Here is a 13,924-nt window from a genome sequence, read left to right on the forward strand (position 1 = left end):
CTGCTTTAGTTTCGCCAGAAGCAGCCAAGTCATGCTGGCCACATGACCTGAAAGCTGTACGCCAGCTCCCTCGGCCAATAAAGCGAGATGAGCGCTGCAACCCCAGAGTCAGCCACGACTGGGCCTAATGGTCAGGGGTCCCTTTACCTTTACGTCAGTTTCACTGTTACTGTTATTAATTTCCCATTTCTTCATTTTTAGATCTTTCCTGGGGATTGCTTAATTTTGTTCCACGTGCCTTCAAATGTTTTTATTTGCTGCTTATGACTACTTTTGTTACGCTTTCATTATTACGTGAACTTCTCGTCTTGCAAGCTGCCTTGAGCAGGGCTACAACTGTGGGAAAGCGGCTCAGGAATGAACTACGGTGATGATGAAGGCTGCGGCGAGAGTGCAGAGTAACCGCAGCCAGGTGGCAACCGCACATAAAACCTTAGCCATGAGAGGAGCCCATATCCGAGAAGCAAGACCTCATCCAGGGAGCTGAGCCTGGCTGCAAAAGGGTCAGGGGCTAATGCTCTGTCACCCTTTGATTGCTGTGCTTAGTATTTTAGCATAGTGGTACCTTGGTTGTCAAATGGATTGGCTCCCGAGCAAATCAGCTCCCGAACGGCGCAAACCTGGAAGTAAGTGTTCCAGTTTTCGAAAGATTTTCGGAAGCCGAATGTCCGGCGTGACTTCCACTTGAGTGCAGGAAGCTCCTGCAGCCAATCGGAAGCTGCGCCTTGGTTTTCGAACGGTTCTGGGAGTCGAAGGGACTTCCGGAACGGATTAAGTTTGACAACCAAGGTACCACTGTGTTGTTCATGTTGTTCACTACTATTTATACAGCTGGTATGTTTCCTCCCCCAAAAATTTGCTATATGAAACATTCATGTATTATATGATTCCCTCTCCACCAACCATGGCATTCTGTATTGCGTATCTTTCTTAATGGAGACTTTTGGGTCACAAGTGACTAAGGAGTGTAATAAATGAAATGAGAGAGGTTGACACGAGACTTTCTCCAGCGTGGCTTCCTCGCTCTAGACCAGAGGTCCTCACACTTTTTAAACAGGGGGCCAGTTCACTGTCCCTCAGACACTGTTGGGGGCCGGACTATAGTTTGAAAAAAATATGAACGAATTGCTATGCACACTGCGCATATAATAAATTATTATCACTATGTATTATTAAGGAGGTTAAAACTTGGTACTCTGTTTCTAGTTTGATGTAGGCGCTGTGAGTCACTTTTATACTTCATTTCTTCTGGGTTATTTTTGATGTATGGCTTTCTCTGCATTGAAGTTTATTTTCAGACTTGGGGAAGTGTAGGTGGAGAGCTTTATTTGAAAGGTTAACCCACCACTATTTACACGGAGATTCCCTTGTACAATAAACTGTTGTGATTCAGACTTCTCTTCTTGCTAATTCTATTTGCATATGTTGCCTGTGTTTTTGGTGCTTCCCTAACTTTTAAGGTTGCCAAGGCCGCCACATGGGATCTGCGAGTGCGATAAGGAAGCAACCAGCCGGCGAGGCGCTGCCCCGGTGGGGACGGAGCCGGCCTGAGGGGAAGGGAGGAGGGGAAGGGCTGGCGTGGAAGGGGTTCTTTTGCCACCGTTCCGCCCTCCACCGGTTTAAAGGGGCAACGTGTGGTAACGAAGCAGCTGGCGATGGCGGTAGCAACCGCATTACCAAGGCTTTGTTACACATGCACGCTTTTACCTCAGGACTCTTACTGCCCAGCCGCTTCCGAGCCTTGCTGGCGGTGGCGGCAGCGGGGGTCAGGAGCGATCTGCTGGGCAGGCTGGGTTCAGGACGCTGGCAGGCCGGATCTGGCCCGCAGCCCGTATGAGGACCCCTGCTCCAGATGGTTTGGAGCTACAAATCTGATCACCCTTGAATGTGTCGAGCGTGGCTGTCATGCACACATCTCTGAATGCCTCTCTCTGGAAACGGAGGGCCTGGTTTGCCCCGTGTGGCTGCACTTTGCATCCTGAGGCTATTATGAAGAGTGCTTCTCAAAGAAGCTCTCTGGCACCGACTGGTGGCCAAAGTTTATCACGGAGGCAGAGAGAGACACCCCTCTGTCACTGCAATCACAGTATGACCTGCCAGCTCATCCTCCTGGTACTGAGATCAGCTGTGGCATTAAAACCCTCCTTGCCCAACACCGGTGTGGAATGGAATTAAGAAAGACCTGGAGGTGTGGGGAAGGATGAAACTATCTTTTTGGGGTAGAATTTCAACGATTAAAATGAGTGTACTCCCAAATATGTTATTTTTATTTCAGATGATTCCAATAATTAAGGGGACGATGATCTTTAAAGAGTGGCAAAGAGTAATTTCAAGATATATTTGGCAGGGTAAAAAGCCGAGAATACAATTTAAGTTATTAACAGATGCGAAGGAAAGAGGAGGCTTTGCCCTGCCAGACTTGAAATTATACTATGAAGCTACTCTGTTGGTTAAAAGAATGGATAAAATTAGAAAATGCAAAATTGTTAGATTTAGAAGGATCTGATAACAGATTTGGATGGCCTGTGTATTTATGGTCTGAGAAGAAGAAAAGTCACAAAGGTTTTGAGAACCACATCTTCCGGAGATCTTTAATAGAAATATGGGATAGGTATAAAAACCTATTAGAACACTGGCTGTAACCATTAGAGGTTATGAGTGTAAAGAAAATCAATATGAGAGGGAGTTGGATTACATATGGAGAATTGATAATTTAAGAAGGAGGAAAATGGAAAATGAAGCCATATGAACAAGTAAAAAAATATGTATTTGATTGGTTGCACTATTTTCAAGTAAATGAAATGTTTAAAAAGGACCTTAAACAGAGTGGATATATAGAAAAAGATTCTAAATTTCAAATAGAAATAATAAACAATGATTATAAGACATTGTCAAAAATGTATAAAATGTTGTTGGAATGGCATACGATGGATGAGGAAGTTAAGTCGGTTATGATACATTGGGCCAGAGATTTCAGATATAACATACAATTGGAAGATTGGGTTAAAGTATGGAATGAAAATATAAAATTTACAGCATGTACTGCATTAAAGGAAAATGTTATGAAAATGGTATATAGATGGTATATTACACCGGTTAAGTTAGCAAAAATGTTTAAAACATGTAATAAGTGTTGGAAATGTAAAGAAAAAGAAGGGACATTTTATCATATGTGGTGGGAATATAAGAAAGTGAAGGGTTTCTGGGAGATGATATATAATGAGTTGAAGAAGATGTTGAAATATACATTTGTAAAGAAACCAGAAGCCTTTCTCTTAGGAATAACAGGAAATGTAATAAACAGAAATGATTGCAAACTTTTCCAATATGCAGTAACAGCGGCGAGAATATTAATGGCCCAAAAATGGAAACAGGAGGAACTACCGACCCTGGAAGAATGGAGAATGAAACTCATGGATTATGCAGAACTGGACAAACTAACTGGGAAGATCAGATATCAACGAGACCACAAGTTCATCGAGGACTGGGGAAAATTTACAGAATATCTGAAAAGTATATGTGATGAACAAACAACGCTAGTGGGATTTAAAGAAGCTCTGTGAAAGTTTGAGGAGTATTGTAAAAAAGAAAATAAGATAGGAAGGGTATATTAAAAGGCAATATTAAATTTAGGGAATGCGTAACAAAAAAATTGAATACGGATGATTGGCAGAGAAGCTGAAGGAAGTCCAAGAGATGAAATTTGTGAAAACTGTCTGATATGGTGATATTTGTACAATTGTGTTGAAAATTTAATAAAAAATTTCCTTGCCCAGGGGAAAGCCTCCCCCCCCCCCAGTGTAAAATACTAGTCTAATACCTGGCGCTTGGTTTAGCTGAAAACCCAAGTGAAAGGTAGCTTTGACACTCATAATTCAGCAGCCACCCAAGCCCAGGGCAGAGCAGCCCTCACCTGCTCACAGAAGCAGGATGCTGCCCAGGAAGAGCAGCCCCAAGGCTGGGGCTGGGGAAGGAACAGGGCCAGGCACCATCATCCTGCCTCTTAGCTCCCTCTTCCATTCTCGTTCTGTGCCTTGCAAAAATTCCATCTTTCCCACGGAACTGAAACTTGATTGAGCAAAATCTCCGGTTCAGCAGGTAAGACTGGATTTTTGCAAAGCACAGCTGCAGAATGACCAGAAAAGCTCTCGAACCCGGGGGATGGGGTGGGGAATTAATCAGGACACAGTGTGACCAAAATACGGGCCAAGTGAAAGTGTGAGTGAGCCCTTGGCGACCGAGAAATTCGGATTATAAGCAACTCCCCCCACCCCACCCCCCTTTGTTTGTAACTTTCGGACTGAAGCACATCAATAAATTTCTAAAATTACTTGGGACCCTATCAAGGGAGCTCCACAACTATCTCTGCAGCCCATTTTTAAGGATCTGAACGTGGACATTCGGCCAAAGGGCTGACTTGTGCTGTTGGATGCTGCCAGATTATCCATTGCTAGAAAGTGGAAAAGTATTACAAAACCTAAATATTTGTTTGGGGTATGCTAATGTTTGCGACTTGGTCATATCAGAGGAGATGAATAAATGATCAGAGGATGCAAAAACTCAAGAGGGCATTTATCACAAATGCCAACGCTGACAATTTACAGCGCTCTTTTAGTTGCACCAGTGTATAAAACCTAGAATTCATCAACACTGATTATTTGTTGGTTTTTCAAAGTTCTGCCTGCCTCTGTGTCAGATGGGACAGCGTTACTTGGCTTTCCTAAATTTATGTTTGTTATTTTGTTTCCCAAGGTTACGTTAACCCTTTTCTTTAAAAAGCGGCTTGCCCTGCAGGAATCTTACCCCTATAGTGGAGGCCATGTAGTCAGCACACATTTCGGCAAAGTCTCGCTCCAGTACTCCGTAATAGAGGCCATAGAAGAGGAGAGAAATCCCAAAGTCCATTCCATCTTCTGGCTTGATTCTGACGAAGGGAACAGCCTTTTGTAAGTCCCACACTGACAGACAGCTCAAGGCAACTGCTAGGGACTTTACTGAACACTCCACGCAGAAGCCAGGCTGCAGGTTCTCTCATGCCAGCTTAATTTCACCTCTTACGGGGGCAGAGGAAGCCTGTCTCAGGAAAACGGCTCCCTTCAGGACAAGATGCTCAGGGGCAGGCATGGTGGTTAGACTTCAAAATGAACAAACTCGAATATGTGGATCAGTCCCTTGGGAACTGTAGTTCCTCCAGATTTTCTGGGACTACAACCACCCCCCTCCCTGGCGAGCGGGGCCAATGGATGGGGCTGATGGGAGCCTGGGGGACTTCCTAGCTGCATGCTCAGGCAAACCAGGCCCTGCAGGTGCCTTAGGGGTTTGGCCTCCTCCCGGGTCCCTGATTCCTCGCTTTGCCCCATGCTGCACTCTCTGAATGAGGCCCGATGTCGGCTGCACACCCAGCGTTTTTCAGCACTAATGCAGAATCAGGGATCTGGCACGGAACTGGTGCTCTGAACACATCAGCTAGCATTTCTTCCTTTTTACAGAGAAAGGGGCTTGCATCTCCCAGGGGAGTGGGATTCCTAGAAGTCAGGAAGTACTGTATTTTTTGCTCTATAAGACTCACTTTTTCCCTCCTAAAAAGGGGAATATGTGTGCGTCTTATGGAGCGAATGCAGGCTGCGCAGCTATCCCAGAAGCCAGAACAGCAAGAGGGATTGCTGCTTTCGCTGCGCAGCGATCCCTCTTGCTGTTCTGGCTTCTGAGATTCAGATTTTTTTTTTTGTTTTCCTCCTCCAAAAACTAGGTGCGTCTTGTGGTCTGGTGCGTCTTATAGAGCGAAAAATACGGTAAACATGGAGCGCGCCTTCCAGTATTTAAATGAGGAGGAGCTGCACGTCGCCCCCTCCTGGCTGCTGCTGCTGCTTCCTATGTTCCTCTCCATTCCTCTTTGCCACTCGGCCCCCAACACTGGATGATTTGGGTCTCTTTCTGGCACAGATCATGCTCAGATCCGCTGACCACGTTCATGAGACAGACTGTGAGGGCACCAAGGGACCGCAGGGCGGCCGTAGTTTTGCCCGGGGTTTGTCTCTCTTCTGGGTCATGCTCAGCATCCAGACTCCCCAATTCCACAGTGAAGCAGAAGGAGGGGGCAGAAGGGAGAGTGTGGGATCACCCCCTTGAGGCTGAACATCTTTTGCTGCAACTGCACCACACCTGCTTAATTTAGGGCTGGCTTGGCTGTTTATTTGGACAATAAACAGTGCTCTGAGGCAGCATGAATAATATCGCTAAAGCGCAGCCTTCCAAATCACATTCCTCTCCCCGGGATCCTTGGTCCCTATTCCTGGGGCATGCCTCTCAGATCACAGGATGACGCTGGGAAAATGTCTCCTTTTCTAATTTCTAAGCATTTCACAGGGGTAGAACAGAGCCAGCGGGATGCCGAGTGCTGGACATCTCATAGCCCTGCACCCCTTGTGTCTTGCTCTGCGCTGCCAGATTTGTGCCCATTCAACTGCCCGTCCCACTTCCCCAAATAATTCTTCTGATACGCCATGTACTAAGGCAAGGGCACATCTACGAAGAAGGCAGTTTGGGCAGCTAGTGGGAGACTTCAAAGCTCTATCTCTTGCAATGCCAACACAGAGGGGTTCTCTCACCTGAATAATAGGTTAAGCCCAAAGAGCGTGAACATCACAGCCATGTAGCCCACAATTCCCGTGGCGTAGCTGATCTTGTATATTAGCAGAAACCACTTGTACACCAACCTACGTGCAAAAGAGAGAAGCGGGAACACAGATTCAGGGCAGAGAAAATAAAGTCCTTCATGGAGCTCAGAGTTAAGCTATAGAACTCCTTCCGGCAGGAGGCAGGGATGGCTTTGAAAGAGGATAGGACAAATTCACAGAGGAGGAGAGGGCTATTGATGGCTCCTGGCCAGGATGGCTCTGCTCTGCCTCCACAGCTGGGAGCAGCAATGCTTCTGAATTGCTGGAAACCGCAGGAGGGGAGAGAGTTGCTCTAGTGCTCAAATCTTGTTTGCAGGTTTCCCTTTTGGGCGTCTGGTTGAGCACTGAGAGAAGGGGAGGCTGGGCCTGTTGTGCCACTGGCTCCTGTGTTCTTTAAGAGCCAAGAGGTTTCTGCTCACCTGGGAGTCGTCTGGACGAGAGGTTTGCGTGTTGCTCTGAACGTGACGAAAGCTGTGACGACCGAGAAGAAGACCCAGATCACCAGGAACCGCCACCAGTGCAGCTTCACTGTGAAGTAGAGGGGGACGACCCACATCTGGAAGAGGGTCACCATCTGCAGTAAGGGAAGAGAAGGAAAGAGTTCTGGGCAACCCAATTTAAGGAGGATGTCGACAAGCTGGAGCGAGTGCAGAGGATGGCGACCAAGATGATCCAGGGTCTGGAATCCAAGCCTTAGGAGGAACAATTGAGGGAGTTGGGGATGTTTAACCTAGAAAAGAGCAGACTGAGGGGAGATAAGGTAGCCATCTTCAAATATCTCCAGGATGGGAGATGGAGCAAACTATACCACTGCCAAACACAGAATGCAAGCTGGGTTCATTCACATTTTCTAGTGTACTATTTGCACTGGGGTTTTTTGCTGCTTGCCCAGTGGAATACCATGTGGGTGGGGCTTCTGCCCAGAGAGAGAAGAGTCACAGCCACAAAGGCCAGCCCCTCCTCATCCAGCTCCCTCTACACAATGCAGCCTCATCCCCTTTCAGGTGGGGCTTCCATAGGTGGCACCCCTGTGAGGATGGTGGAGGGCTCTCAACAACCTGTACCTTGGGGAGGGGGCAGCTTACGTTATAGGAGCGGGGGTGCCTCTGCTTCCACTGCACCAGGAGGAGCTGAGCCACCACCAGGGTGGCGATCAGGATGAGGACCATCTCGGCGTGCATGGCCTCGTGGCCGCGGTGCTTGGCATGCATCCGAGCGTGTTCCACCCTGGAACGAGAGCAGAGCAAGTCAGTCTCTCACACACTCACGCTCTTTGCAGCTCTTGCATCTCACGTAAGCACAGAGGGTGCTTGGCAGCATCACACCTGCACGGCAAACTGGACTCTGCAAGAAGACATGGAAGTTTGTGTGTGTGTGTGTGTCGTGGGCCGCAGGAAACATGGAGTTTGGTACAGTACGATTGCACACATTTAACTTCTTGCGGTTTCAACCGTAGGCAGTTGGAGGGAGGCTTACTGAAACTGCACAGGTTAAATCCAAGCAAGGCAGAAAGCTGAACAGTTTTTTGTTTCTTTATTTGCACTAGGTCAGGGTTCTTAAAATGGAGGAAGGTTCCTGAATTGGCCCCTGTAGGAAGTGAAATGCCAGACCAATATGATCTTTGGCACCTTGAACACAAACAAGGATGGAAAGGAGCTACGAAGGGAATAAAAATTACACAGAATAAGTAGCAGATGCATAACACTGTACAGTGGTACCTCGGGTTACAGACACTTCAGGTTACAGACGCTTCAGCTTACATTCTCCGCTAACCCAGAAATAGTACCTCAGGTTAAGAACTTTACTTCAGGATGAGAACACAAATTGTGCAGCGGCGCTGCAGCAGCAGCAGCGGGAGGCCCCATTAGCTAAGGTGGTGCTTCGGGTTAAGAACAGTTTCAGGTTAAGAATGAAGTAAGTTCTTAACCCGAGGTACCACTGTACTGGAAAAAAGCAATGGAAACAGGCTGGCTGGCACTATTTGTCTAGGCTGCAAAGCTGGGCGCCGTTTGGCACAGGAGGTGAGGTTGCACAGCCCAATGGTGGGCTGAAGCGCCGGGGGCATCTGTAGCTAAGCTGAACTATGGCAGCCTCCCTCAGTCAAAACAAGGGAGGGGAGTAAGACCCCTTTAAAGGAACCCCCACCCAAATGTATCAACTGTTTGAGGTCCAGACCTGCTGCTCTGCCAGATACTCTCTTAACATGGGATCTGTCAAGTTTTAAATGACCACAAAATAAAGCGGCAGTTCAGCTCTTCTGCAAAGACTGTTGTTATAAAACGGAGAGGCGGGAGGAGACAGGAAATTCTCTTGAGGGGCACAGGCAAACTGCGTAATTTTACATTTCCACAAGTGCTTTGCACCAGCCATGAAGAAATCTGCACCAGGCAGGCAACTTGGTCTTTAAGGACCCAATAGAAGAGAAAACAGTCGTCATCTGACAAGTCCATGAACCTTGCAGGCAGGCAAGCAGGCAGGCGGGCTCTTCACTCACCTCCATCTCTCCTCGGGAGCCAAATGCGATAAATCAACCTGTGGGAGACAAGAACAAGCAGCTACAGCATAAGCCTGGAAGAGAGAGTGAGAGAGCAGGCGGCAATCTCCAGCTTGAGCAAGAACCAAGCACAAAAACTGCTCCTGGGTTCCTCCACATGCCACGTGGCAGGGTTCAAGGGGCGGCCCAAGGTGTGTCTGTGTGTGCCTGCATTTAACAGACCTTTGGCTACAAACCAGGGGGAGGGAGGGGCATACATACATCAAAAGGCATGTCCAGAGGAGGGGAGCTAAACCCACTTCTTCCCCAACACTCTCCTGCTTCCAGCAGGAGGAAAGAAGTCAAGCCCTCCCACCAAACACACTTTAGAGTCGGTAAGGAGGCAGAACTGATTTGGCCCCGAGTCTCTCTGGAATGCAAAGCGAAGTTTGATGGAGGCTTGAGGTGCTCCACGAGCACCAAGTGGTTTTCTTTCAAAATACTTTTCTTAAATTAAAAGTGTGAACTTAGACCCTGGAATAAAAACATGACTTTCTCTCATTTCACATGCCAGTTACTACTGCACCCTGCGCAGAGCCATCCCATGAGCAGCCTTGCCCGACTTGGCGCCCTCCAGAGGGGTTGGACTACAGCTCCCATCAGCTCACACCAGCATAGGCACAAGAGGCGCCAATGGGGGACGGACTCCAACAGGTGTGCAAGGTATGACATTGGTTATCCCTGCCATAAATAAAATGAACCACATCTAACTGAAATGAGATTTCATTTCAAAATTAAGCCATTAAAGGTAAAGGGTAAAGGGACGCCTGACCATTAGGTCCAGTCGTGGACGACTCTGGGGTTGCGGTGCTCATCTTGCTTTACTGGCTGAGGGAGCCGGCGGACAGCTTCTGGGTCATGTGGCCAGCAGGACTAAGCCGCTTCTGGCGAACCAGAGCAGCGCACGGAAACGCCATTTACCTTCCCGCCGGAATGGTACTTATTTATCTATTTGCACTTTGATGTGCTTTCGAACTGCTAGGTTGGCAGGAGCAGGAACAAACAACAGGAGCTCACCCCGTTGCAGAGATTCGAACTGCCGACCTTCTGATCGGCAAGCCCTAGGCTCTGTGGTTTAGACCACAGTGCCACCTGCATCCCCAGAACCCTTAAGCAATAACAGCAACAATAAGAATAATAATTTATTATTATTTGTACCCCGCCCATCTGACTGAGTTGCCCCAGCCAAGTGTTAAGCAGCACTTCATGCAGGGATGCCAAGATCCCAGAAGGGATTCAGTACTGCACCAACAATATTCAATTATTCCCTCCATTCTGGGCAGATTCACATGTACTCTTTTGCCAGCATGGAATCCCAGGGAGCTCGAGACCTCATTGTCACACGCTGGTAAATGACACAGGAATACACATGTGTAACCTGATTCATCCGCTACGTTTTCCGAGGGATCCAGGCACCGAGATCATTTAACCCCTATCTGGAAGTCTCTCTCAAGTTACCCAGGGGTAGCTGTGTTGCTGGAGCACAAAGTACTTGTGGCATCTTGAAGAATCTACTTGCTGTCACCATGGCTTCTCTGCTTTAGTGCAAGACAGGCGTAGCTATAGAGAGACTTGCCATCAACCATGCCACTCACCTTTAGGACAGCCATCTCAACTCTTCAAAGCAGACAAGCATGGCTGACCTTCGACTCCCTTCCGCAAACTCGGCCTCTGTGAAATGCCAATAGGCCTTCCAACCCCCCCACTGCGCTGAGAAACATACAGAACCTTTGCAGCCCAACAGATTCCACCTGTATTGTTAGGTCACCTTCTAGAAGAGGCTAGGGAAGATTCTTAGAGAAGTGCCACACACGCACACACGCTTCCTTGGGGGTCGTGTGGAATTTTGTCGGCACCATCTATGCCCCGCTGCACTTTTTACAGAGTAACATAACCAAAATGGCAGGTCCCTGCCCCCAAAGAGATTACAATATAATTTTGACTCTGGGGTGGTGTGAGAGTCTGATGGGGCTCCTGTGTGTAGCTCATCGCCTCACAAGTTTCTTTGCAAGGCTGAAGGGCGGCAGCTGCCTCTTTTGCACAAAGGAGCTGCCTGCCTGGAGCTCAATAATTTAAAATGAGGTTGAATGATGGCCAGAAGATTATCTGAGAAGATTATACTATTTTAAAAAAAAAAACAACTTCAAGGATTTCCCAAAGGTTGGGGCGGGGGGAAAGTAAACATCTTTAACAGGGAAATCTTATATATGCTGTCTCAGATTGAGTTCAGAGGACCTTACTCCCGGGTAAGCATGCAATTTAGACTAAGTGATAATCTGAAAAGATCAAGAACCTGAAGCAAAATGCGTCTACCCAGCTACTATGCACAGTCATTTTACAGATGAGAAACCTCCTTGTTTCTGATTTTTCTCTGCACTCTTGAAAATTGAGCCATCTCCCTTTAAAACCACGAGAATCAAAAACGCTCAGAATTTTACAACAAAGGCCTTTTGGTCATGAGAAATGTGTACGGTCTTTAGGAGACCTGCTTTAGTCCACCCTAGAACAGCGAAATATTTTAAGGCAAGAGGTAGAATTTCAATCCACCGGTGGACCAGGGCCAACTTCCGGATTCTTGCAACAAGTGCTGGACTCCGAGGACTCCTCCAGCTAGCAAGCGTGTGCATATTTAGGATCACCAGACACACACTGAGTCATGCTCCTTAAAGGTCAAGGGACCACTAAGGCCCCCTCTCGCACCGTAAATTTAAGATGCAGCTGGTGGATCGCAGGGATGTGAATAACAAAAAACAGACCGAGAATCAGCCCCACCCTGGCTGTACGTGGCAACAGGTAGCCTGTGCCGGGGCTTACCTTACAGAGGGCAAAAGGACAAGCAAGGGGGAAAGAGCAGGCAAGAGCAATCATGACTTAAGCAGCTGCTTGCAACACGAGGCGGCAGGCAGAGCAGATCTTGCTGTTTACTGCCACACCGGGGGGAAAGTGGGCCAACTCCCTCACCAACTCAGCTAACGAAGAAGGCTGATCCTGCAGCAGGAGTCTCTCTGCCCAGCCAACAAGCAGGGCAGGAAAACAACCTTTTCCCATTCAAGAGGGAAAGAAGCCCAGCAATACACCCGCTCACCAGATCTCTTAATGTCAAATGAGAAGCTCTGAGGTGTCTGCAGTTATCTTTGAAGGTCCTGGAAGTGACTGCCAGCAACCTCCTCAAGTAAACACGGTTTCTTGCTCAGAGGGACACATTGACATGGGCTTCCCCCACATTGCTGTAGGTGCCCCATAGTGCCAACATTGGAGGCAGCCGCACACGGGTCCTGCCCACATGCCCAGGGCTCGCCATGCAAGCACTGCCACTGCCATGGATCCTAGTGCACCAACGTTCCTTGTGTAGGAAAAGGACAGCAGAATTATTATCTATCAGCAACTCCATCTGCAGGCAGAAATGAGGAGAAAAGCACTGCGTGACTCTGCTTCCTTCCCTGTCTAACCCCAGCTCCTCTTATTGCAGTTTGCTGACTTCTGTCTTCCTATTAGCCCCCAAATTACTGGAATGTCCAAGTATTAACAGGAGGATTGCATATTCACTTATTCTGAAATATAGGATTTCTTAATTTTGCAGTTTGCAGAAATTATGTAACTAACTTCTTGTTTCTAAAAAAGGAGAATCCGCGGAAGCTTTTCCTCAAATACCACATCCTAGACTGCTCAAGAAACCAGGAGCTTCCTTTGTCTAATTTCACACTGGTGTGACTGGGAGCCATCCATCTCTCCACCTTATCTTAGACACACAAGTCAGGAACGAAAAGTTTTTAAATGAACACATGCAATCTCTGCCTCGCTCTCAATCTTATGTCTCTTGGAAAACAATCCTAGGTACGCAGAACTGAACTGAGCAATAAGGCTATCAACAGCAACCAGCCAGGATGGCAACCAGGTTTTACTGATATGCCTGACTTTTAAAAATGGTTTCCATTTAAAATACAGTGCACTTCATAAATATTCAAATAAATAAAGTGGGGGTTAAAAAAAAAACCAGTAGGCATTTTAACAGAAGCTTGATTTTATAGTTTTAACTTATTTTTATTTTGTATTGCATCGTTCTATGCTGCGTAGAAACTACTGCAGTTACATGGTATACAAATTATATTTTTAAAAAACTTCCGATATGAGAGGCAGCCAGTGATGGCTGGTGCCCACTGGGCCTGGTGAGGTGGAAGGCAGGGAGGCAAGCAGGAGGCAAGCCTATGCCAACGGCTTCTAGTTTTGTCTCCATCCTTCATGAAGGGTGACACTGAGGCAGAGGAGGAGGAAGCTGGTAGGCAAGGCCACCTGTTGGACTGTTGTAAGAAGGCACGTGAAGGTTGGCGGAGGGCAGACTGAGGTTGGTGGGGCAATGCCCCATTTGCCCTACTGGGCTGTCTCCACTAGAGGTGTGGTGTCTTTCTGAATACCAGCCACCAGGGTATCCAAGTAGAGGAAAGTGCTTCTGCCTTCATGTCCTGCCTCTGGGCTTCCCATTGGGGGGAGAGAGATTTTGTGTCTTTTCTATTGTGATTTTATGTTGTGAACTGCCCTGAGACCTACGGGTACAGGGCAGTATACAAATTCTGATAATAATAATAATAATAATAATAATAATAATAATAATAATACAATTGATGATGACCTAGATGGACGCCCTTTGATCTGATCTAGCAACCAGGGCCTTGTTACTCTTCCCCTGCCTCTGTAACATTTTTAACACTGTATGTTC

At 47.3% G+C, this 13,924-nt stretch overlaps 2 protein-coding genes across 7 annotated transcripts in view; one reads left to right on the forward strand and one right to left on the reverse strand.

Annotated features, from left to right (window-relative positions):
- The window catches only part of LOC310676834 (tigger transposable element-derived protein 1-like), a gene marked incomplete at its 3' end in the record, with an annotated part of 1,439,559 nt that overhangs the window by 692,279 nt on the left and 733,356 nt on the right, over positions 1-13,924 (forward strand). The window lies entirely within an intron of this gene.
- The window catches only part of RNF121 (ring finger protein 121), a 175,900-nt gene that overhangs the window by 159,773 nt on the left and 2,203 nt on the right, over positions 1-13,924 (reverse strand). For 4 of the 6 annotated variants that reach the window (XM_083436707.1, XM_083436708.1, XM_083436711.1 and 1 more), the window contains exons 2-6: positions 9,172-9,209; positions 7,763-7,904; positions 7,097-7,251; positions 6,609-6,716; positions 4,804-4,924 (exon numbers count right to left, since the gene is read on the reverse strand). In XM_083436707.1, the coding sequence (XP_083292833.1) occupies positions 4,804-4,924; positions 6,609-6,716; positions 7,097-7,251; positions 7,763-7,904; positions 9,172-9,209 (564 nt within the window). Of the gene's footprint in view, positions 1-4,803; positions 4,925-6,608; positions 6,717-7,096; positions 7,252-7,762; positions 7,905-9,171; positions 9,210-10,588; positions 10,694-10,805; positions 10,959-13,924 lie in introns of those variants that run through there. The other 2 variants (XM_083436709.1, XM_083436710.1) reach the window with 2 other exon arrangements.

The sequence above is a fragment of the Podarcis tiliguerta genome, assembly GCF_965153285.1.
Source record: "Podarcis tiliguerta genome assembly, chromosome: 4".
NCBI lineage: Eukaryota > Metazoa > Chordata > Lepidosauria > Squamata > Lacertidae > Podarcis > Podarcis tiliguerta.